At 43.2% G+C, this 26,465-nt stretch overlaps 1 protein-coding gene across 1 annotated transcript in view; it reads right to left on the bottom strand.

The window, feature by feature from the left end:
* Positions 1-26,465, bottom strand: part of BMP6 (bone morphogenetic protein 6) — a 137,501-nt gene that overhangs the window by 19,833 nt on the left and 91,203 nt on the right. Inside the window, exon 3 of the mRNA XM_053313332.1 lies at positions 23,320-23,512. Coding sequence (XP_053169307.1) covers positions 23,320-23,512 — 193 coding nt within the window. The remainder of the gene's footprint in view (positions 1-23,319; positions 23,513-26,465) is intronic.

Raw genomic sequence — 26,465 nt, 5'->3', positions numbered from 1 at the left:
GGTTCACTACTGGTAAAGAAAACTTAGAAATTAAAAATTTTACAAGTGTGAAGAGGTGCCATAGCTCACGTGGAAGAATACATAGTACAAATGCCAGAGGTCCTAGACTCAGTCCCTGGCAGCACAGAGGATCTTTCCAGACATCAATAAACTGTAGGATGTTAAAAGCTTTCATGCAAGTTCCAAATCTTGCTCCAGGCAGTCCTTGATTAATCTGATTACTTAGATCCTTTCCAGTCTGGCTTCCAGCCTGGATACGGGATGGAATACCTGATGGATGACCTACACCAGGAGATAGACAGAGGAAGTGTGACACTGTGGATTCTCTGGGACCTTTCAGCGGGCTTTTGATACCATCGACCGTTGTATCCTTCTGGGCTGTCTCTTTGGGTTGGGACTTAGGAGCAGAGTTATATGGTGGCTCCAATCCTACCTGAAGCGTTGTACTCAGAAAGTGGTGCTGGGGGATATCTCTCACACCCCTTGGCCTTTGGCCTATGGGGTGCTACAGGGATCTATTATGTCCCATATGCTGTTTGACATCTCCATGAAACCTCTGAGAGAGGTTATCTGTGGGCATAGGCTGTGGTGCCATCAATATGCTGATGACACCTGGCTCTATCTTTTAAATCAGCAGAAACCAGAGAGGTAGTGGGTGCTCTGAACCAGGGTTTGGAGGCTGTTCTGGATTGGATGGGGACAAACAAGCTAAAGCTTAATCCAGATAAGATGGAAGTGCTTGGGGGTGTTTCTGGACCCAACGCTGTCCTTGGAAGCACAGGCGGAGGCAGTGTGCAGTGGTGCTTTTTACCAGCTACGGCTGGTACACCAGCTGCGACCCTACTTGGAGAAGTCAGACCTGACCTCAATCACTCATGCTTTGGTAACATCCAGATTGGATGACTGCAATGCACTCTACATGGGGTTGCCCTTCGATGGTTTGGAAGCTTCAGCTGGTCCAGAATGCTGCTGCAAGGATGCTCGTAAGCGCAAGTCACTTCATGAGTGTCATGCCCATCCTGCGGCAGCTTCATTGGTTACCAGTTCAAGATTCAAGATGCTAGTCTTGACCTTTAAAGCTCTACACAGCTTGAGGCCCAAACCTGTCGGACCACATTTGCCCATATGAACCTGCCAGGGCCCTCTGTTCAGCATCTCAGGCCTGCCACTAACAGAGATCTGTTTGGAGGGAACTAAGGACAGGGCCTTTTCAATGGTGTCTCCTCAGCTTTGGAATACCTTCCCCAAAGAGCTTCGCCATGCTCCCTCCCTTAGTGTTTTTAACAAACCATTTTTAAAGAGGTTTTTTAATGTGTTATCTACTGCTTATATCTGGTAGGTTCTTTCCTTTTTCCTTTAAAAAAAAATAGTTCTCAGTTTTTAGCTTTTTATTAATAACTTTTAATTTAAAACTTTTTTTAAAAATGTATTTTAAAATATGGTTTTAGCATGGTCTTTTAACTTGTTTAACTTTATTTTATATTTATATTTATTTGTTTGTTTATTACATTTCTCTACCACTCCATACAAAAAAGTCCCTTGGCAGCTCATTACTCATTAGTCTTATTTTACATTGTATCTATTTTATTAATGTTGTGAGCCATCCCGAGTAGTAAGGTATAAATATTTTAAATAAGAATACATAATTAAAAGTGCAATCTTACTTCCTGTACACATGCTGAAGCAAGTTTCAGTGCTACTTTCTAATGCAGGAGTTCCCAACCAGTGGTACATCAGATGTTGCTAAACTAAAATTCCCATCATGCCCAGCTACAATTTATTGTGGCTGAGGATGATAAGAGCTGTAGTTCAACAACATCTGGAATACCACTGGTTGGGAACCCCTGTCCTAATGCAATCTTACCTTCTATATACATGCTGAGCAAGGACCTTGTGTGATTTTTGCAGATCCACCTGCTGGCCAGCTCTTGTATTCCAAGAATCACCCATCCTTTCCCCCAGTAGCCACAAAAATCTATATATTTATTTCTCTAAGACAGCCCATGTGTGGGGATGTGGCAGAAAGGAGGTGATTGGCTGACAGGGGGGAGAGTGCGAGGGAGCTGTGGGGGGGAGAAAGCGCAAGCGAGGGAGCTGGGGGGGGAGAGCGCGAGCGATGGAGCTGTGGGGGGGAGAGAGCATGAGCGAGGGAGCTGTGGGGGGAGAGAGCACGAGCGAGGGAGCTGTGGGGGGAGAGAGAGCCCGAGCAAGGGAGCTGTGGGGGGGGGAGAGAGCCCGAGCGAGGGAGCTGTGGGGGGAGGGCGCGAGTGAGGGAGCTGTGGGGGGTAGAGCGAGCGAGGGAGCTTGGGGGAGGAGAGAGTGAGGGAGCTGTGGGGGGGGGGGAGAGTGAGCGAGGGAGCTGTGGGGGGGAGAGAGTGAGCGAGGGAGCTGTGGAGGGGATGCCACAGGCTCAGTGCACGACAGCACAGATGCTCTTTCCTGGGTCAGCAAGTAGTAATGAAGAAGGGTAAGTCTGTCTCAGAATGCAAGAGCTGTCCAGCAGATGGTGCTGCAAAAATAAGAAAACTTCTTGCTTGGCATATGTACAAAGGGTAAGATTGTGCTGGGAAGTAAGATTGGAAGCTTTGCATGTTCTGCAGCTGATTGCCACCTGGGAAGGCCATATGGTTTTTTCCTATTGATTCTGCAGTTGGTTGCACCCCTTTTAATATTGTTGTCTTATTGACAGTTTATTTTTATTGTTTTTATATGCTGTTAACTGCTTTTGAGGTTTTCATAACCAAAATGCAATACAGAAACAGGAATACAGAAACAGAAACAGAAATAAACACTAGTTAGAAAGGTTGCAGGTAGCAGAGCTGGGAAAGGCTGCAGCAGATATACTTGCATGGGTACACACACTTGCATGTAATTTTTACTCTCCAGTTAACCTCTGCAGGAGAGAATAAGGGGCACAACAGATGATCTAGAAAGCTATATTCAGCCTATTTGAGCAATATGACTTAGCTGTTTACAGAGAAATTACTTACTTCTGGAATTTCTACCCCACATTTCTAGCCCACAGAACTCTTGAGAAAGCAAAAACTAGTTTCAGCTTTTCAATGAAGAGTGTTCATTTACCACATTATAAATATCAGCCTTAGCTACTATTCTTAACCAATACATTCTGACCACATAGTTAGAGCATTCATAGGACAAGTACTTTGCATCTGATTACGACATTTTCTATACAATCTAAATATTTCTTTAACTTAAATCTCTGCCTCGGGCAAGAAGCCTGAAGTTTTTAATTTATTCTAATTATTTATCTCAACACTGATTATCTTATAAAGCTTTATGTAAATAGCTGCTGTTTTTGCCACTAAATTAAATCATTTCCCCCCTCTTACCCAGAGCACACATCACACCATGGAGCACTGCCACAGCAAAACATCAGAGCTAAAAAAAGCTATGTTTTAAGCATACAAGTTTTAAAAGTTGTCTGTTTCCCTATCCTCTCTATCCAACCCTTCAGTTATATATATATATATATATATATATATTTCTACAAAGCAGAAGTATTCGTAAAAGCACAGTAAGAAGAAACAGGACCCTTTATTTTAAGCCACTGAATTTCAAATAAGGGTCCTCTGATTTTTAATTATAGTTATAAAGCAAACCACACTTTAGAGACGAGCCACACTTTTTGGCTTGTCTTTAAAGGTCATTATTACCCAGGTGTTTAAAAAGACTATTACGCACCAGCAGCCATTTAGTGAACCATTTACTACTATAACTCACTAAAACTTTCCTCATACTGATTTATTTTTGTGTTTACTATTCTTCAGTGACATGACACGTTGACATAACGGTCTAGACTCTGCATAGGAATAACCTCAGGAAGGATTTTAAAAAAACCCCAGAAACTGTGAGAATCTTTAAGGACACGCACTACTATTTTGTATATAATTGCAAACCACATATATTGGTGTCCTTCCTCTTGTGGGTGAAATATCTGACCTGTTGAATTCTTGGTAGAATATAGGAGTGGTTTACCATTGCCATCTCCCGTGCAGTATGAGATGATGCCTTTCAGCACCTTCCCATATTGCTGTTGCCTGATATAGGAGTTTCCCATCTTCTGGGAAACACACCAGCGGGGATTCGAACCAACAGCCTCCTGCTCTCTAGGCAGGTTGCTTCCCTGCTGTTCCATTAGGTGGCTCAACTTACATGTTACCATTTTCATTTATTTATTTTTACATGAAGAGGTCAGACCTCTGCTTCTGAAAAAGAGTGTCCCTGATACTGTCTGAATGAAGATCTGACTTGAAGTGGGGTGGGACTCTTTACCTTCTGGCAGCAATCCATAGAGGCAGCAAACTCCACCCCATCTGCCATCTACTGCCACTGCCCTGACCACACTGCCTTTTTTCTGCCACTGTCTGGCCAGCTGGATAAACCTCTACAAAGCTGGTGAGTGTCCTAGAAAAGCCAATAATGTTTTTTCTAATGTGATGCTATCTGAGCAGAGACAGAGACTGAAGGGAGAGGAAGATGCAAGTAAGAGCTTCTACCATGTTTGGCTGTAGAAATGTATGGTGCCTACAGAGGATTTAGTAAGATTACTCAAGGCGACAGCACCGAATACGTTTTATTTTTTTAAAGAAAGAATCCTTGGTAAATATTTAACCACTATATTATAGATCATCTTTTGTTTTTAGTGCCCTTCTGGATGGAGTGGTGCCCATGCAAATAAATGGTGATTCCAGCAGAAATGGTCAATTGGGGCTGAAGAGACTGGGGCGGAATCTAGGCCTCTCTCAATCGTATTTATATAATTTATACATAAATGTAAAATAAATACATGATTTCTAGTTAACATGTATTCAGAGCAACTTGTATGTTTCGTCTAGGAAACGGTAAACAATAAAACATTAACTGGCTGCTGTTAGCTGCTGGCTCTTCAAAACTCCTCAGTGCTGGAGCAGCAATGAAGTCCTTGGAGGGAAACAAATATTCACCTTGACTCCCTCCAAGTCTTCCAGGAGGAAACTAATGTTCACCATGACTTTCTCCAAATCTCTGGAGCCACAGTGGCTATGTGGAATGTAAATGCCCCCTGCTTTGTGGAAAGAGGGTTCTGTCCAGTTTGGGTTGTTGGCGCTTAATTCTGTCATCGATTCCCTAGCAGTTGATCAGCTGCTGTCAAAGATGACAGAGCCAACACTTTATTTGACCCATATGTATATGTGCCCATATACATAGCTCCTCACATTCAGCAACATATGTGCATTAGGGCTGTGCAAGGTCAAGTCGGTAATGTCGGACATGGCCCATTATGGGCCATGTTGGAGGGTGTTGGGAATAAGCCAACCCTGACATAGGGAAGCCAATGTCAGGTTGGAGTTCCCAATCACTGTTTCGGCATTCCCAGCCCATTTCAGAGATCCAAATGGCGGCAGGAATGTGTGTGGGGTTCCCCCCATCACAGGTTTTTTTTGGGGGGGGTTTCATCTACTGAGATCTACCTATTTCTTAATTTTTAAAGTTTTTTTCCTTTTATTTTACTCACAATTTGGAAAATAAAGTAAAAGATTTTACAGATTTTACATCACTTCTCCCGAGATTCTTGGATGTTACGTCACTTTTCTTTCTCATTCTTTCTGAGTACAATTTCTGGGTTACTTCAAAAAATTAATTTAAAAACAACAGTCGGATGATTGCATTCTCTTTTAATTAAATACATGTCCAATCATCCTTATCTACTTGTTAGGCAACTTTCAGAGCTCTTAGGCTCACTGGTATTTTGCTGCAAGCCCCGCTCCCCCCACTAGATTTCTATGGGGATTTCCAGGTAACTTTAAAATATATATTTTAAAACAACTGACAACTGATGCTTGGGGTCAGTTTTAATTAATTACACAGAGTCTGCACATCCTTAACTACTTGTGTGCCCATTCTCAGAATTCCTGGGCTAGCCTCCCCACCCCACAGCCACCCTCTGCATTTTTCCATTCCAAATAGACTTCTATGGGGATGTTCGCCAATCAAAAAATTGGTGGTTTTCCCAACCCTGACCTTCTGAAAGGTCCCAAAGGACCCAAACCAACATCTGGGGTTCTGGATCCAACCCGATATTTGCAGTTGTGCACAGCCCTAATGTGCATCTTGCCACTTGCACATGATAATTTGTGAATCTCGCCCCTTTGCCTTTTAAAAAAAAACCCATTTCATTTTTAGGCCCTTATATTAAATCCTTGCAATTAGGAATTCAATGTTATGTTATATGTTATTATATGTAATAACATATAACATAACATAAGAATAAGAACTGCCCTGCTGGATCAGGCACAAGGCCCATCTAGACCAGCATCCCGTTTCACACTGTGGCCCACCAGATGCCTCTGGGGAGCCCACAGGCAAGAGGTATGTGCATGTCCTCTCTCCTGCTGTTGCTCCCCTGTAACTGGTATTGAGAGGCATTGTGCCTCTGAGGCTGGAGATGGCCCACAGCCATCAGACTAGTAGCCATTGATAGACCTGTCCTCCATGAATCTGTCTAAACCCCTTTAAAAGCCATCCAAGCTGGTGACCATCACCACATCCCATGGCAAGGAATTCCATTGATTAATTATGCTCTGTGTGAAAAAGAACTTCTGCTTGTCGGTCCTAAATTTCCCAACCCTCAGTTTCATGGGGTGATCCCTGGTTCTAGTATTGTGAGTTCTAGTATTGTGAGGGGGGGGGTTTCTCTCTGTCTACCCTCTCCACTCCATGCATAATTTTATACACTTTGATCATGTCTCCCCTTAGTCGCCTCTTTTCCTAGGTAAAGAGGCCCAGATGCTGTAGCCTAGTCTCATAAGGAAGGTGCTCCAGGCCCCTGATCATTTTGGTTGCCCTCTTCTGCACCTTTTCCAGTTCTACAATAACCTTCTTAAGATACAGTGACCAAAGCTGTACACGGTACTCCAGATGTGGCCCCACCATAGATTTGTATAAGGGCATTATAATATTAGCATTTTTATTTTCAATCCCCCTCCTAATGATTCCTAGCATGGAATTAGCTTTTTTCACAGCTGCTGCCCACTGAGATGACACTTTCAATGAGCTGTCCACCATGGCCCCAAGATATCTCTCTTGGTCAGTCACTGACAGCTCAGATCCCATCAGGGTATATGTGAAGTTGGTGGGTTTTGCCCCAATGTGCATTACTTTACACTTGCTTACACTGAACCACATTTGCCATTTTGTCGCCCAGTCGCCCAATTTGGAGAGATCTTTTTGGAGTTCCTCACAATCCGCTGAGGATTTAACTACCCTAAAAAGTTTAGTGTCATCTGCAAATTTGGCCACTTTGCTGGTCACCCCAACTTCTAGATTGTTTATGAACAAGTTAAAGAGAACTGGTCCCAGTACCGATCCCTGGGGGACCCCACTTCCTACCTACCTCCTACCTCCATTGTGAAAACTGTCCATTTATTCCTACTCTCTGTTTCTTGTCATTCAACCAGTTACCAATCCACACATGAACCTGTCCCCTTATTCCATGACTGCTAAGTTTATTCAAGAGCCTTTGGTGGGGAACTTTATCAAAAGCTTTTGGGAAGTCCAAGTATACTGTGCCAACCAGATCACCTTTATCCACATTCCTGTTGACACTCTCAAAGAATTCCAAAAGTTTAGTCAGGCAAGACTTTCCCTTGCAGAAGCCATGCTGGTTCTCCTTCAACAAGGCTTGTTCTTCTATATGTTTAACAATTTTGTCCTTAGGTATGCTTTCCATCAATTTCCCCAGCACCGAGGGTAAGCTGACCAGCCTGTAATTTCCTGGATCCCCCCTGGATGCCTTCTTGAAAACTGGAGTCACATTGGCTACTTTCCAGTCCTCTGGTACAGAACCTGGTGATTGTAGGGACAAATTATATATTTTTGCTAGGAGATTGGCATTTTCACATTTGAGTTCTTTCAAAACTCTTGTGTGGGTGCCATCTGGCCCTGGCAATTTGTTAATTTTTAGCTTTTCAGGACAGTTTAGAACATCTTCTTTTCACCTCAAATTCACCCAGTTCCTCAGCCGTTATACCTGAAAAACTCAATTCTGGAGAGGGAATATGGTCAGTATCCTCGGCCGTGAAGACAGATGCAAAGAACTCATTCAGCTTCTCTGCAATCTCCTTATCCTCCTTCATAATCCCTTTCACACCCTCATCATCTAAGGGTCCAACCGCCTCCCTGGCAGGTTTTCTACTTCTGATATATTTAAAGAAGTTTTTGTTATTCCCCTTGACACTTCTAGCCATATGCTCCTCAAACCCTCTCTTTGCATCCCTTATTGTGTCCTTGCATTTCTTTTGCCAGAGTTTATGTTCCTTCCTGTTCTCTTTATTTGGGCAGGACTTCCATTTTCTGAAGGAAGCTTTTTCCCCTTTTATAGCTTCCCTGACTCTACTTGTTAGCCACGCTAGCATCCTCCTGAACTTGGTGGTACCTCTCCTCCTTCTTGGTATACATTCCAACTTTGCTTCTAGTACTGTGGTTTTAAATAAGTCCCAAGCTTTCTGGAATGATTTGACCCTCCTGACTTTCCCTTTCAACTTCTTTCTTACCCGTCCCCTCATTTTTTAGAAGTTTCCTCTTCTGAAGTCCAACACATCTGTGTTGGACTTCCTTGACAATTCTCCACTCACATATATGCTGAATTGGATCACACTATGGTCACTGCTACCTAATGGTTCTGCGACTCTGACATCTCGCACCAGGTCCTGGGCACCACACAGGATTAAATCCAAAGTCGCCATATCTATGGTTGGTTCCGTGACTAACAGTTCTAAGGCACAGTCATTTAGCACATCTAGAAATTTGGACTCTCTCTCATTACCTGAATGTGAATTTACGCAGTCTATGTGTGGGTAGTTGAAGTCACCCATTATTACTGCCCTGTCTCTCTTTGACACCTCTCTTATTTGTTTCTCCAACTCCACGTCACTATCAGTGCTTTGATCCGGAGGACGATAGCACATCCCTAGTAACACGTTTCCTTTCAGTCCTCATAATGTTACCCATAATGATTCTGTGGAGGTCTCTGGCCCACCTAGGTTCTCTAGTTTATTGAAATCTATCATTTCTTTGATATACAGTGCCACTCCTCCCCCAACCCTACCCTCCCTGTCCCTCCTATATTTCTTATTATTTTATTTATTTATTCAATTTCTATACTGCCCTTCCAAAAATGGCTCAGGGCGGTTTACACACAGAAATAAGAAATAAATAAGATGGCTCCCTGTCCCCAAAGAGCTCACAATCTAAAAGAAACATAAGATAGACACCAATAACAGTCACTGGAGGTACTGTGCCGGGGGCGGACACGGCCAGTTACTCTCCCCTTGCTAAATAAAAGAGAATCACCATGTTAAAAGGTGCCTCTTTGACATGTTAGCAGGGGAATAATCATGTTCCACTGGTTCTCACCATTCCACCAAGTTTCTGTTACATCCACTATATCTATGTTCTCATTAGTAACCAAGTACTCCAGCTCAACCATCTTGGCTTGGAGGCTTCTGGCATTGGTATACAGACACCTATATGCCGGGCCCCTCACCTGGTGTTGCCATGTGATATCCCCTTTACCATCATTTGACCTATTTGGCAAGCTGTCCTGTGTTTCCTTCTGCTCAGCTCCTGGCTCTAATCTGTCCCCTTCTGGTTTACCCGAAACATGTTCACCCTCACACCTTAGGGGATTTTGCCGGATGAAGCAGATGCCACCCTGTTCCTGCCAGCAACCACCAGGCATCATTTAAAATGTCAAATGAAACAAATGCTATAAGGTATAAGTATATCCATCTATTCCTCCAAACTACATATAGTTGGTATCTCCCTCTTTCAATTCAGTTGTGGAAAATTGTATATTTATTAAAGAATAAATACTGCCTGCAAAGTGAAGGGCAATCTAGGTTTAACATCAGGCTCAGGCACAAAATCATCTATTCTTCCCTGACAGCATCTTTTTCTTTTTGTTTATCCAGCGGAAGAGTTCTGTGTAACTGGAAAACTAACAAACTGCATGTTGCCCACTAGTTGTTATTTAGATTAGAAACTCAGGCAGTAGCCTGGGTCAATTTCCTGTTGGGAAGAGAGGGAAAAAGTAAACAGTGTTAATTAAAGCTGAAAATACTGACATTTGATTTTATGCCTTGCTATAATTATATTGTGGTATAGCAGAGCAGCGGAATATCAACAGTGGGTGCAGTGGACTTCCAACCCGTTCTTACATTATCACCCTTAAAGGAATCCATACACACAAGCACCAGGCCACCTTTACCAAACACTTTCAGTGCACAGACAGAAAAATAAACATGAGCCATTCAAATGCAGTATCTTCCTTTGATCCTCATTGCATTTCATTCTACTGCCCCTTGTGGTTTTTAGTAAATGTGTTGCTTGCACAGTGTAGGAAGTGTTTTTTGTTTGTTTGTTTTTAAGCTCTGAGTTCACAGGATATTTTCGTATGAAAAATAACCATCCACCCCCAGTCTAAGGGCTCATATCTTTGATCAGTCACACAGCTTCATCTCTATACTCTGACCTGACACTTTTCCAGTGTGTGTGTGTAATGACTAGTTTCTAAAAATAAAATTCATTAATTTTTTTCCTGTCTTTTAAAAGGTCTCCTTCTACACAAAATAACTTAATTCCCTAGAGGTCTAGCATTTACCTGCCACTTGCAAGGCAGAAGAGGAATCAGATCCCATATTTCTATTAAAGCATCAAGTGAAGGAAGGAGTAAAATGCAGTATTCCTCCTATTGTACAAAATGGGAATAAGAAGCAAAAAGTTGCTGCCACTGCAACTAACTGAAGCTACACTCTTCAATGGACAGCAGCACATAGAACTTAAAATGGCCGTGCTCTGAGCAGAGCCTTACATTCCTGTGGTGTTTTGTAGCTACAAGTTTTGTAGCTAGGGATGTGCACGAATGGCTCATGCAGGTGCGTCCGGGGCAGGGAGTGGTTCCCTTAAAAAGCAGATCCTTACCTGCTCCACTGCCGCACCACCGCTTTTCCGGGTGCGGCACTTGCCCTACCAAAGGCTGCGCACAACTGTGGCACTCTTCCATGCCTTTGGTAGAGTGAGCACCGTGCCCAGAAAAACAGTGGAGCGGCAGCAGAGCAGGTAAGGACCTCCTTACCTGTTTCTTAAGGGAACCACTCCCCATCTTGCCAAACGGGTTCAGCTCTGGGTACCCAAGCCAGTTCAGTGCTTTCCAAAGGAGGTGCTGAACTGGTTCGTGCACATCTCTATCTGTAACTTCTAGATGATCTGTTGGCACTCTAGGGAAGGATTTACCTGCTGAGAATAAAGTATTGGGCAACTGGTGAGACCACTTGTGATTCACAGTCCATATGGACTTCTTCTGTTCTTCTGAATACAATTCAGAGCTGTACTCTTGCACAACCCCAATTCAGTTGGGGTTGAATTGGGGAGAGGACAGCAGGTCTTGTGGTAGCAAGCATGACTTGTCCCCATAGCTAAGCAGGGTCTGCCCTGGTTGCATATGAATGGGAGACTTGATGTGTGAGCACTTCAAGATATTCCCCTCAGGGGATGAAGCCGCTCTGGGAAGAGCAGAAGGTTTCAAGTTCGCTCCCTGGCTTCTCCAAGATAGGGCTGAGAGAGATTCCTGCCAGCAACCTTGAAGAAGCCGCTGCCAGTCTGTGAAGACAATACGGAGCTAGATAGACCAATGGTCTGACTCAGTATATGGCAGCTTCCTATGTTCCTGTGTTCCAGTTCAATGGAGAGGTACAGATGTGTTTCTATGCCCTTAATTATGCCCAGATTCAAACTTTTTGATGTGGTGCTGATACAGTTTAGCTAGAATAAGTTGCAGAGCAGCATTCACAATAATGACCACCAAACCCCAACGTGGCTTAACCATGTCAAAACATGAAACATGCTTGATCAACAAATTCCTGTGCATTGGTCTGAGGGATAGTATCAAATCAAGGAATAAACAACACATGGGGGAAGTAATAGAAGAATGTTGTGGTTTTCAGCTTTAGATTATTCCTCTTGGAGTAAGGTCAAATGTCACCATCATTTTCTTTTAGTAGGTTGTTCCCTCCACAAACAATAGGGGGGGGGAAGCTGTATAATTTACTCAAAAGGAAGCTAAAGTTAGCCAGAAGCCTGACCTACCTTAAAAGGATATCATTCATCTTTTTATTATGTTTTGCTAACAACTCCAGCAAATTTTGCAATGATAAAAATTTGGTCTGCAGTGATGACGTTTAAAACCACTACTATCACTTTCCCCTAAATGTTTTTTTTTAAAAAAAAATAGAGGGACAAGCCACATTCTCACTATTCATTAATTGTTTTAACCCTCTTTTTAAAACAGAAAAGGTATGCATAAATCACACTAAGTGGAATTACTCTTAACAATTCCACAAGTACCATTTTCACTTTTGTACTGCCTTAAATAGTAGCAATAGAACCATATTCCCTGAAAGATATCTTAGTAAATTAAGGGGTGCCTTTGTGTTTTCTGATGAACTTTTTCCTGATGCACTCAAAACGTATATTCAGGTACACATTTAAACCAAAGCAGTTGCTCCAGTTGCAGCAGCGGGTAAGATGTACTTATCAATTTGCTACTACCCTGCTAACTTGGCAAAATCCCCTGCTAACTTGGCAAAGAGGCATCTTTTAACGTGGTGATTCTCTTTATTTAGCAGGGGGAGAATAACTGGCCCTATCCACCCCCAGCACAGTACCTCCAGTGACTGTTGCTGGTGTCTAGCTTATATTTCTTTTTATATCGTGAACCCTTTGGGGTAAGGGATCCATCTTACTGTATTTATTTCTTATTTCTCTGTGTAAACCGCTTTGAGCCATTTTTTGGAAGGGCAGTATAGAAATCGAATGAATGAATGAATGAATGAATGAATGAATGAATGAATGAATGAATACCTGCTGAAGAAACCTATATGCAAACATTTTTATTTATTTATTGCATTTATAAACTACTTTTCACCCTTGAGAGTGGGGGTGAGTTTAAAATGGGGGTCACTCCTAACATAAATCAGAAGAACCAGCTTAACCTGTGTAGAGCATCAGCATGCTAGTACTTGATTGCTCCCCTCACCTCAGAGATCTCCCCACCCTCACCTGAGCCGCACTCCTGCTGCTCCTCCTTCTCCATCCCATGGCTTCCATCCCCCACACCCCTCTTGGTCACTCCTCCATCCCTTTACTCTATTTCCCTCATCTCTCTTGGTCACGTCTGCAGCTTTGCTGGTGCCTATTGGACAAGCTGCAGCCCCACTCCTCCTCCTCCTCACTGGAGCAGCAGCAGCAGGGGTTGACGGGGCTCTTCCTCACTGCCATCAAAGCCATGGCCACTTGTTCCCCTCAGGCCACTGACAGGCCCAGGCCCAGGCCCATCCCTTGCCTGCCTCCGCTAATGGCCTTGGTAGCCCCAAACAGGAGCAGTGGTTGACTGGGCCCTTCCTTTCTGTCAATAGGCACCCCCATAGTGGCTTGTTCCCCTCAGGCCGCTGATAGTCTCGGGCCCGTCCCTCACCCTTCCGTCTTTCTATCTTCCCCTCCCTTCTTTTTCTCTCTTTCTTTCTCCTCCACTCACTCTTCTCCTCTGTCTTTCTTCCCCTCCCTCCTTCTTCTTCTCTCTCTCTCCCTCTTCCTTACTTAACAAATCTTGTTCATCTTGTTTGCTCATCTAATTCACACAGCAGCAACCTCCTTCTCCTGAAGGGGCTCTTTCCTCCCTCAAGACCCCTCTCTTTGCAGACCCCCACCCACTATTCTTTTATAGATAAAGATTCCACTCCTCTACAATCAAAAACATCTTCCGACCAGTAACAGCTGCATTTAACCAACACAGGCTCCTCTTCCCTATCTGCATATGAAATCCCCACTGCCCAATCGCCATGGTGCTTCTGCTCTCACAGGCTCCCCTTCCCTATCTGCATATAGAATCTCCACTGCCCAATCACCATGATGCTTCTTCTCATGAACTCTCACAAGAGCTGCCACACATGGGATTAGCCACAGGTACACCTTAGAGAAATATATTTTTAGATATTTGATTAACCTTCTGTGAAGTTTTGCTTCCAGGTGAAAGTCATTATGGGATGATTCATTTGCATTTGTTTGCATGAAGTTGTTGACTCTGCTAAAAGCCTTTCAATTTGCATGGAAAGGTGAATCTTTTCTAAGACTTTGTTTTTAGGCAATAACAGAGAGATTACCTAAGAGGTTGATATGTAGACTAGGGGTTTCAAGCTGGCACTAGTGAGAGATGCTTGCATCCTACAATGGCCATGATTTGCAGCTGCTCTGAGCTAGCATCTCGGTGAGAATCATGCAAATGGCCAATATGCATGCATGGCAACCCCCAAAATGGCCACAGTGTGTTCACAGAGGGCTTAAACAGCTCCATAATGGGCCAGACCAGACCAGGGAGACTCGGGGGAGGGGCAGCCACCAGCCCCCCTCCGATGCTGCAGTACCCACCGAGGCCAACAAAGCCCTCAGCTTCAATAAATCTATCGTATTTTTATACAGATTTACTGCCTCCACCCCACTAGAGCCAGACCCAAACCAGTTTGGATTCAAATTGAATGGAGCCCGTCTCTATTGTGCACAAAACCAAACCGGCCCCAGTTTGGCTCGAGTCCAGTTCAGTTTGAGCCAAACCGGGTTTTCTGGTTTTGTGCTCATCCCTAAGAGAGTTGTGGTTTAATCTAAGGGTAATTTCATCTGAGCCACACTCCTCGTCCTCCTGTTGCTTCCATCCCTGTCACCCCTCTTGGTTGCAGCTGCAGTGTTGTGGCACCTGTTGGGCAAGCTGCAGCCCTCTATCCCCAGAGACCTCCCCACCCTCACCCGAGCCCCACTCCTAGTCCTCTCCATAGGAGCAGCAGCAGCAGTTGACTGGGCCCATCTTCACTGTCGCCACCGCCATGGCCGCTCGTTCCCCTCAGGCTCCTGACAGGCTCGGGCCTGTCCCTTGCCTGCCTGCCTCCCTCCACCATGGCCTCAGTAGCTCCAAACAGCAGCAGTGGTTGACTGGGCTCTTCCTTGCTTCCAGTAGGCGCCACCATGGCTGACGTTCCCCTCAGGCCGTTGACAGGCTCAGTCTTATGCTGGTCTATGACTGTAATAAAGATTGTTTGTTTGATTGATTGACTGACAGGCTCGGACCCATCCCTCACCCTTCCTTCTTTCTATCTTCCCCTCCCTTCTTTTTCTCTCTTTCTTTCTCCTCCCTCTTCCCCTGTCTTTCTTCCCTTCCCGCTCTCTCTCCCTTCCTGAGTTAACAGAAGCCAATCTGCTTCAAAATCAATACAGAGTCCTGAAAACCTGTTCTACATCTGGGTCAATTTTAAGAACTCTAGGCCAAGCCATTCAGAAATATAAAAAGGGGATCTCTTTTTCCTTGGGGAACATCGTGGGGCTCACTAAGAGAGTGGGAACATGGATCTGGGCCCCTATGCCCATTTCTAACAGTGCCCCTGATTACATCAAGCTTGATATTTGCACTGATTGCCTTGGCCTTTCTTTCAAAATCAGCAGCCACTGGGGTGGAGAGAAGATGGCAGTGGTATAATGGGAGGAAACCGCTGGGGCAGTGAGCGAAGGCCATGGGGGGCAATGGCAGCTGGGGGGTGGGGACCCAGCAATGGCAAGCACGAGCTGCTGAGTCCAGCATTGGGGGCGATTGGCAGTGACAGAAGCAGCCACCCATGTAGAACAAAGTTCATTAGATTTCCTCACCTCTACTATTGTTCCAATCTAGATCTGGTCCCCTCCCCCACGGCTACTATTTTTGACAGAAAAGTTAACTAATAATCACATTAAGGCTAACCATAAGAATATAAGAAGAGCCCTGCTGGATGAGGGTCAAGGCCTATCTAGTTCAGCAGCCTGTTTCACGTAGTGGCCCTCCAGATGCCTCTGGAAAGCCTAACAACCAGCAGATCAAGGCATGTTCTCTCTTTAGCTTTTGCTCTCCTGCAACTGGTGTTCAAAAGCATTCTGCCTCTGACCTGGAGATAGCCTATAGCCATCAAGACTAGGAGAATTTTTATTAATGATTTGGCCCAATTTCTGGAAAAGGTGGATTCACATGCACCGAAGCTGGCTAATAAACGAGTACCGGTTTTGTTATACGCTGATGATGCGACTGTATTAGCTCAGACAAGACTAGGTTTGCAAAGACTGCTGCATGCTTTTGCTTGCTATTGTAATGATAACAAGTTAGTTATTAATCATAAAAAATCAAAGGTCCTGGGTTTTTTCCAAATCCAGGAAATTATATTAATGAGTAGTAAATCAGAACCATATTAAGCAGGTTTATAAATATAAATATTTAGACAATTTTTTTCAATATAATCTTTACTGGAATACTCATAGGCTGTCCTCTATTCATATAGCCCAAAGAACTCTTAGTGCCTTTTTGTGCTTTTACTACTCTAAAGGAGGCCAGTTTGTACCTACGGCACTCCATGTATTTCGGGCTAAGATTGTGACTCAATTACTTTTTGGAGCCTCATTATGGATACGGGGGGTAACAACTGAATTGGAGAGAGTACCGTCTCTATTTTTAAGAGCAATCTTCGCAGTGCCTAGGTGTGTGTCATATTCTGCTCTTTGCCTGGAATCTGGGTCTTTCTCTATAGCCTGTAAACCTTAGGAACTTACTTTTGCTAGATGGATTAAACTCTGTTTAGAGATTCGGGAATTTTCTTTCTTCCAATATCTATGGGTGGATTCTTATCCAAACCCCTGGTTATCATTTGTAAATAACAAAATAATGCAATTGGGGCTTTCTCCTTCTGAACTACTTACTCTGGAAAATAATAAGGTGAAGGAAATACTATTTCTACAGTTGCATGATATTGAACATCAGGAACTTATGTCCTCAGCTAACAGGACCTGCTCTCCCTTACTGTATATTTTGGGATTCCCACCCCCCATGGGAGATAGAGGGGCTAATTATTTAACAATGCTTCATTTTTCTAAGACCTGGGTTTCGTTTGCTCGGGCCCGTTTAAATGTGCTGCCCTCCTCTCTTTTGGAAAGCAGGTTTGCTAAGGATTCTTCAGCTACAGTTTTCTGCCCTTGTGGCTCTGGCCTCCTGGAAACTGTTACCCATGTTCTGTTATATTGTTCTTTGTATTGAGATGTCAGAGAAGAACTTATTTCCCCTCTGTTAGTTAGATTTCCTGGAAGGTGTGAGCTTTTTTATACTCAATATTGCCTTGCGGATACAAGCTATGAGATTACAAAAGTAATAGCAATTTTTTTTCATATTGTTATAAGGTTAAGGTCTCAATTAAGGTCCCAATTTTAAGAGTTGTTTTACTGTTTTTAAAGTAATCTATTTTGGATGCTTGTATATTGTTTTACTGTGTGCTATTATTAGTTATCATTTGTTGTTATTAGTTATATTTGCTATTTTGATTTTTATCTTTTGGCTGGCCAACGGCTGTAATAAAATTGACTGACCGATTGACTAGTAGAATTTGATAGGCCAGTGGCAGGTGAGCAGAGGATAAACAGCAACCAGTGGCAAGTGGGGTCCACAGAGGCCAGCAACAGTTGAGTGGGGAGTAGCTCCCCCCCATGAGCAGAGCACATACTGATACAATTGTAGATTTGCCGCTGCGTTCACTTAAAACACTGGTCTGTCTTAAGACTCACACACTGAGGTTTGAGCACCTGCCCCGAATGAATCTTCGATATTTCAAGTATACTTTGATACTTTTGACTACAAATGTCAAAATATTCATCCTACCCCCAAACTCATCACAGCTTCATTTGACTCAACTTCAAGATCATATTGATTCATAATAATTTAAAACCATGCCATTAAATGTCAAGAAACATAAGAACTGTTTTCAGATTGTTAATCTGAAAGAAAGTACGATAAGACTGTATTTTAAGTAAAAACCAGCTGCTCACTGTTGGCATGTATGCAGTAGTTGCTGGAATTCTGTGTCTTGTGAAGTTTTGCTGACTTGTTTTTCCAAAAAAATCTTATGCTTTTCTACTTTTGAGCCTTAAAAATCTGTTCCCAATAGGAAAAGAAAACAATATATTTGAAATGAATCATCAACACAAAAGAAGTATAAATGAAGAAAAATGTTTTGATCACAACTTGAGCAGAGGTTTCATTTTAAATTAAGATGGAGGGGGAGAAACCATAGACAGATAATCAGAGGGTAAATGTTTTCTAAACAAATTTGTCTCTATATTTCTCAAAGCATCTACAGAAAAGTCAAGGTAAAAAGTAGAACCATGCATGTGTGTGCGTGTTTATATTAGGACTTTCCTGGATACAGTTGCTAGTAGATGGCTCAAGAACGAGTACCTAAGGTAAGATGCTGGCACCACTGAGGTGCATGGCAAGTCTCCCATTGACTTCAAAAGAGCCAAGCTTTCCCCTAGCATTCACAGAAGCGTTTCTAGGCAATATAAAATGCACCCATGATGAGACCAAAACTGTGCACACATTCAAATCCCCACAAATGGAGACTTTAAACTGGATCAGAACACTTTCTTTTTTAAAAAAAACACCCAACAAAAGGCCAAGGCTCACAGAGCTTGCAATTTGTTGATTTTTAATGAAATCAACAGCTGTTTAATCCCAGAGTATTGTATTTATGGTTGGAATATCTACACACAGAGTGCTGCGTTTGACACATCGGCCAAATTCAGACATAGTATGAAACCGGAGTTAAACGGGGCAGAGGTTGGACCTCCATTATGTCCGAATTCGTGCAACCATGGTTTCAAGCCAAAGGCGACCTGCGATTTACTTTACCAAACTCCAGTTTGAACCTTCAATTTGCACAAAAGGTTCACCACTGAGACCTCTTGTTTGGCCGCCAAAGCGTTACATCCAGTGCTGGACGTTGCCATAACCATGGTTTTGTGCTGATTTTCAAACTGCAGACCCGCCTTGGAATGTGGCCACTCCACGGCTGTGGCGTTCCTTGCTGGCTGCCTCTCCAAGGAGCAGTCCCACGCCTCCTGTCATCTATTCAGCTATGGAGTTGCCTGGCAACAGGGATGCTTCCACGTCCCATTCCAATCTAGTCAGCCTGGCAAGCAGAACAGTCACACAGGGGCATGCCCTCTTCCCACTCTGTCCCTTGCTCCCCTCACATGGAAAGCAGGAGGGGAAGGGGACGTGATGACAGGATGGGCACTAAGTGATTTGCTCCCAAGAATGAAGTGACAATGATGTTTATTCACAAGGACAAACACTCCAAGTGGCAACATAAGCAGGGCATCCCATCACAGCACCGGGAGGGGAACAAATGGCTGTGGATGTGTGTGCCTGCGGTCAGGTTTGAAAGGTAGTCCCAACCAGGGATTCTTGAGCAGTCAAGTTCTATTTTTTTCACAGAAAGTTTGGGGAAGGGGGCCCAGCCCCTTCCCCGTGGGGTTTGTGATCCCTAGACTTACTAATGAGCAGGGTCACCAGGGTCAGCATTGCTCCAGTCAGAGGAGCGATTCAACATATGTGATGATGATGGATGATGACCCAAGGCGGACTGCACTCGCTCAAAAGAGTGCCCCCTCACGAGAAGAACCATCTGCGGGGACAGATTTGCCAAGCAAAATTGCTAATAATGTGCGATGATAAAACAACCACTTCTCTTATGGACCGGTTTTGCATGAGAGGGTCAGGCCACGGGGGCTCTATATCGAGCCAGGTTGCTATATGGAGGGAAGCCAAATGGACAGGTACCACAGCGACTGCTCTCCCTGTCTTGGTGACTACCACCAAGTAGCTGTCAAAGCTTGCCCCCTGCCAGCCCATCTGCCCATGTGGCTATGTGTACCTGGCGTTCCCCGTTGTCTGCCCATGTGGCCAGGCTCCGACACATGGAGCATCAAAATCTCCTTTGGGTGCATGTAAGACTTCATGGGAGTGGTGGTTTTGCAGTGCTTCTGTTCTATCTTTTACCATGGAGGGTTGGGGGCTCCACAAAAATGGGGCCCACGTTGCTGGGTTAGCTCAACTCATGAGCATGAAGTAAGACAGGAGACCTAGGACTTACAACTGCATGATCCTCCCCAGTAGACTGTGCTCTCATGAGAGGGACAGCCCACCAGCAACAAGCTGCCAGAAGGGCAGGAGTGTAGTTTGGTCTGCGTGGACTGCTTTGACGGGATGTTCCCTCGCAACAGCACCCTAGGTAGCGGGACAGACTCCTCAGGATCTTTTGCACGCTCTCTCTCTCTCTCTTTCTCTCTCTCTCTCTCTCTATATATATATCCCCTCCTAGGAAGTCCTCATGTTCCTTTCCCTTTCCTAAGTAATAGGGGAATAGTGCCCCCAATATCCCCCCCACCCCAAAATCATGCTTATGCTGGACTATTGAGGTGTAGGGCTCTTAGGAGGATGGCGGTGCCATCTATGTCTGAAGAAGGGCTGGCATGGCATGGCATGGCATTTAAAGTGACTTAAATGCCTTTTCCATGCTGAGGGCAGGCAGATGGCTCCAAATATGCACAGTCACACTCGGCACTCTCCCTTCAAGGCTGTGGCCGATTGCGGCTGCTCCACTGATGTGCTGACACTCTGCCCACAGTCTGACCGTGGGTGGAGCTTGCTGGACCGGCCTCAGCAGCTGAGCAGCAGGGAGAGGCTCCCCTCTCCTGGACCCAGAGGTTGGTGGACCACGGTTGGAAGAATGTCTGCAGTGTGATTTAAAGTTTCAAATTGAAACAGTGGATTCGCCAACCTCCAGTTTCGTGCTACATCTGAATTCGGCCATCTTGTGCAAATATCAGATGACAACATCTGGGCTTTAATGCCTTCTTAGCTAGCCAAAGAAGAAGGGTCCATGGAGGCAAGAGCCAAGTTATCCACTAACCAAGGAGCTTGGAACATTAAGGACTTCAGTTAAAATGTAGTCCAGATACTGAACATGACTGGGGGAAATGTTTGGAAGTGGAAACTCATGAAAACACATGGAAGATTTTCCCAATACCCTTTCAATACACACCTACAAGCACACTTACTCTATTCCTCAACAAGCTTTACATTCTTTACATTACTTACCACACTCCATCACATTTACTCTCAACCTCCCTCAATCTCTCTTTGATATACACCACCCCATTCATTCTTTCACCACACTGAAACCAATTCACTCCATCTGCTCAGTCCCAACACACACACACACACACACACACACACACACACACACACACACACACACGACCCACTCTCTCCCACCATATTTATCATCTAATTTAGGACTGTGCAATTGACCTAACATACTTCTTTTTCCTAGGATTGTGTGGTTGGTTTCTTGAGTGAGTGAGTGAGACCTTTTATTTGTTTAAGAATACTCATGAGTTTTTGCTCTGAATGATTCAATAGCCGACCTAAACCAGTGTAATGTCCCCTCACCCATGACCTAGTTCCTACACTATTTAGATTATCCTAGATTATAACATTTAGACAAAGAGATGTGACACATCTGTGAATTTCATGCTAGTTCCAAGTATTCTTGACTATGGGACCATGAATCCTTACCTATCTAAATGAAAGCACAGCCCAATCCTGGTTCCTGACAAATGTGTTTATTTATAATATTTAAAAACTTCTTCTCCACAGACATATAATCAAAGCAATATTGTGCCCATTTGGACAATACCATATGCTGGCCCTGATGACACAAAACTAAGAACAGTGGCAGTAGGTATGTATGTTGCTCACACCCAGCATGCCTTTCTGCTTTATATACTACATGTGGGGAGTAGGGATGTGCATGGATTGGTTCGTGCACAATCAGGAGGAGGGTGGGGTCCTTTAAGGGGCAGGGAAATTTCCCTTATCTGCCCCACCGCTTTCCCCCTGCTGGCACTCTACCCAAATGTGTTGGTGTGGGAGTGCAGCATACCTGCTTGCAACCCTGGTGAACATCGTACTGGAAATGGCCAACATGCATGCATTGGCCATTTCCACTACAATGTTCACCGGAGTTGCAAGCAGGTATGTTGCAGCCCCACACCAACAATTTTGAGGAGAGCACCAGCAGGGGGAAAGCGGTAGGGTAGGTAAGGGCACCCTCTTTGTCCCTTAAAGGACCCCCCCACCTCCGAACCAGCTCCAACACCAGACTTCCAAACAGATTCAGTGTTCCAAAAAAAGGAGCGCCGAACCAGGTCTTGCACATCTCTAGTGGGGAATTCTAGAACCATAGGATTCAGCACAATTTGGACGGTCCAACCCCACACCATGTGAGCATCCAGAGAGAAATGGTGTGCCAGGGGATGGGGCAGGATATGCAGGATATCCTGGTTTGTACTAGGATGGGGCTGTTGTACAGTATCATCTGGGATACATCAAATCTATAGATATATAGATTTGTCTATATAGAGAGACAGACTGTTTGTCTGTTCCTTATACATTCCCACATCCTTTGAGCTAGTGGGACCAAACTTTGCAAAGTGACTTCCTATGACCCTATCATTAACATTGGGTACCTGGGAGCCCCCCTTTAAGTTTCTATAAACTGTTATTATAAGCCCAAGCAACGCCAGGTACTTAAAGCTAGTAAAATACTAAAACAGCATATAGGTTAAAACAAAATTGCAACACAGATAACACAGCAAATCTATGTGGTTTCTAATGTTGGAAACACTCATTTGCATGTCATCTTTTGATATCTATTTAAATAGTACCAAATCTAATTTAGTGCAAAGTTAAGAAGGCTAGCACATAAAACATTGGTCTCTAGCAACAGTACACAGCTTACTCACTCTTTCTTTTAGCCATCACAATGCAATTCTCTGAGCAACACTCCACCTGCAATTGTGCTACTTGGGCTCAAATCCAAACAATTGTTATTTTCAAAACATAAATCAACTATGTAGCAGCCTCTCTGGAGATTCATCAAAATCCAAGCTGGAGCATCTTATTTGGGAACACTTCTGGGGACCAGTAGGGTTTTAATTTTAACCCGAAGTGGCTTTAAGATTGTTTAGTTTTTAATTGTCTTTAATTGGTCAGCTATGACCTACTGGGAAAGAGTGTATCCTATGTTCCTATAGTCAGAAATAAGCCTCAATGTGTTCAGTAGGACTTACTTCCAGAAAAGAGTTCATAGAATTGCAGCCTAAATGCTATACAATAGGAAACCTCAATGGTAAACACCTGTCCAAAAGTGGAAGACATACCGTAGAAAAAATTCTTCTAATATTGCTCAGTGCAGGTTGCCAAGTTACATAAAGCATCAGTTTGACTACTAAAAAGCTATTCCTCATTCATACACTATCTCTTCCTCCCTGACTTTCACAATTTTAGCAGTGAAAGGAGCATACCTGTTCTGATGTTCTTGCAACACTTGATAGATGCTAATTAGAAAGGTTTGATTTTTAAAGCTTCCCATGATGCAGTCCTTGTAGATTCGGAACTCAGCAGCAGTAACAGCCTCTCCTTCTGGAATCTGAGACAAATTAAACTTGAACTCCTTGTGGTGTCGCTGATAAGGTGTGAACTCTTTGTCGTATTCGACTGTATAAAAAGAAAAGGACAACTTCATTTTAACTGTACCTTTTCACACTCTCCATCTCTCACTCCAAAATTACAACAAATGTCCTGGAAATGCTTAATTCATGGATATTTTAAATGAAATAGTAACTAAGGAAAATAATAGATAGATAAATAGATATTTCAATACACTTCTAGCATTGCTGTACAATACTGAAAAGAGAGTGCTTTTGCAGAATAATAACTGAGCGTTTCAAGTCAGCAGAAATGAACATAATATAAGGTCATTCTCACGACGAGCACTTCCAAGATAGGTGGCAGTAAACATACTTCCACAGCACAATCTTTCCTCTCTCTTTTTTTCTATTTCAAGCTGCTTCCTATTGCAAATATGTTTTGGAAATCTTGATCTATTCTGACATTAAGGCCTTTGATGTACTTCTTTCAACTGAATACTTAATTTTCTCAATTGATGTTTTCTTTTAAAAATAGGTTGGCCTGAGTGCTATCTTATGAAAACCAATATTAATTTATAATCTAATACACCTCTATACACCTCCTAATTTTACAGATCAGTGAAATACAATGAGGCACCCACATAGTGTTAGCTATTTTTTTCTCAGACACACTTAGCCAATGTTACATTAACGAAGTACATGCCTATTATCAGCAGCTGTTTCAGCTAATCAATAACAGATTATTAATTATTGTGCAAATTACTTTGATTCCAAAATAGAAATCTAGCATGCAGATCAAGTTCCTTACTTACAATAAACTGATGCTTTTTGAGCAGTTTTTACAAGGACAATAGACGATATAGTGGCAATTATATACTCATTCTATCTTACTCCAGACAATATTTTAAGATCTCTAATGCATAGCTAAAACAAATAAAACAAAGATCTTATTTTTTATTTATTTTATTTACTGTTCAATTTTTATACCACCTTTCATGTGGCATCCTAAGGCGGTTTACAAAAGTTAAAATACAATAAAACTCCATAAAAATCACATTTTAAAATCTTAAAATCAGTTCAACAGACCATAAAATTAAAACAGAGAATTTTAAAAAGCTGAGAAAGCTTGGGCAAAAAGATGGTTTTTCAGGTGTTTTTAAAAATTGCCAGAGCTGGGGAGGATTGTATCTCAGCAGGGAGCGCATTCCACAGTCTCGGGCAGCGACCGAGAAGGCCCGTCTCTGTGTAGCCACCAAACGAGTTGGCGGTAACTGGAGACGGACCTCCTCAAATGACCTCAATGGGTAGTGGGGCACATAGTGAAGAAGACGCTCTCTTAAATACCCAGGGCCTAAGCCGTTTAGGGCTTTATCTTCTTATAAACTGAGCAAACACATTTCAGTGTTAAAACACCATTGTCATTGCTCTATCTCAAACTGCAGGCAACTTTTGAGATTAAATACAGCCAATGAAACTAAATAACCAATCCAAGAACATAGGAGAGGAGGGAGGAGGAGATGACAATAGAAAATAGAGCGCGTGCTGCTTTTTAATATCATCCGTTTGTTTTCATCTGACTTGACACGATGCATATCATCATATAAGGTTCAGCAGTTTAATTACTAAAAGAAATCCTATAATTTACATGCAGTTCCTTGTATTGGCAGAACAAATTTAGTTTTCTACTCTTTTATTTTTCCAAAGAGCATCAGAAATGTTAAGTGAGTCTGGGAAATCTGGGTTCAAGCTGCAACTTATCGTCTTTGGAAGAGTCATTTCCTCAACTGCCACACTTCCTTGCCAGTAACACAGAAACTGTAACCGGTGTAGGTACATAGAAACCTGCATTGGTGCAGGTGCATAGATCGATGTTCCGCAAGATCACCATGCAAATTTTAAAAGAGAGAGAGAGAGAGAGAGAGGCGAAGCTTTAAGAAAAGGTGCTCTATCAGCATGGCCCCTCCATACTTCTCAAAAGAAATGCTGGTGTATATCAGATATATCAAAGTATCCCCCAAAGCCACCATTAAAAGTGGAACCTTTTAGCAGGGAGATAATGTGGGCTACGCTCCAATGTGCAGGGGGAAACCAAAATTGTTTATGGAGTGCTCCGTGATATCGCACATGGATTCTGATGTAAATCTGCCCAATGTGTGAATGAACACCTGCTCTTCCCATGGTGAAGCAAAGGAAAATCGCCATCTGGGAATGGCCCAGGTTCCTGCTAAATATTCCCAAGGGTATGAATGAGTCAGGGTTTTTTAGTCTCTGAAAGGTTTGGAATGATTGGTGCCCCTTTGTTTTGCACTCAGCCAGAACAAGGTGGCAACAGACATGCTTCAAATATGTTTTGCCACATGCAAATGAGAAAATATGGGTGCAATTACTTCCACTGCTCCGGTTTTATCATGAAACCATAGAATACCTTCTCCAGGACATACTAGTTTGTTGCATGCTGGGAATGTTTGTGTACGGAGAAAGAGTCATTAATGCGAACCCCCATGTGTACCATTTGCAGTCTGAAGTGGTATGGCCTAGTTCCCACCCTAGTAGAACTGGGCCTATAACACAGTGCAATCAAACTTTTATAATATTGTACAGGAGTCAGCTTTATACAAATATAATAAATGTGTATTCTGTCTGAGGAAAATGATAGTCACCACAATAAAGGTTTTCAAGAACCAGACAATCCCTCCTATTTGTTGGAACTGATATTTGTTCAACTTTCTGTAGAAAATAACTCAATTGACAGTGTTCACTGGTAAGAGCTCAAATCCTATCATCTTGCAGCACCCTGGTAGCTTTTGGGGGGCGGGGGGGCGGGCATGTTTAGTCATGATCAAATCTGCTCCTTCTGATAGATATATAGATACCATACACTATTCTCCAAGCTGATCAAAAACCAAGCGTTTTAAATTAAGCTAGTTGAGTATGAGCAAAGAAAAGAAGCACCTTTTGTCCCCCCTCCCGCCACTGTGGGAAATTGCAAATGTAACCAGTTAAAGGATTGTAAGTGAGCC

This window comes from Hemicordylus capensis, chromosome 4 (assembly GCF_027244095.1).
Source record: "Hemicordylus capensis ecotype Gifberg chromosome 4, rHemCap1.1.pri, whole genome shotgun sequence".
Taxonomy (NCBI): Eukaryota; Metazoa; Chordata; class Lepidosauria; order Squamata; family Cordylidae; genus Hemicordylus; species Hemicordylus capensis.
The sequence above is the reverse complement of the archived record's forward strand: the minus strand, read 5'-3'. Positions and strand labels throughout refer to the sequence as shown.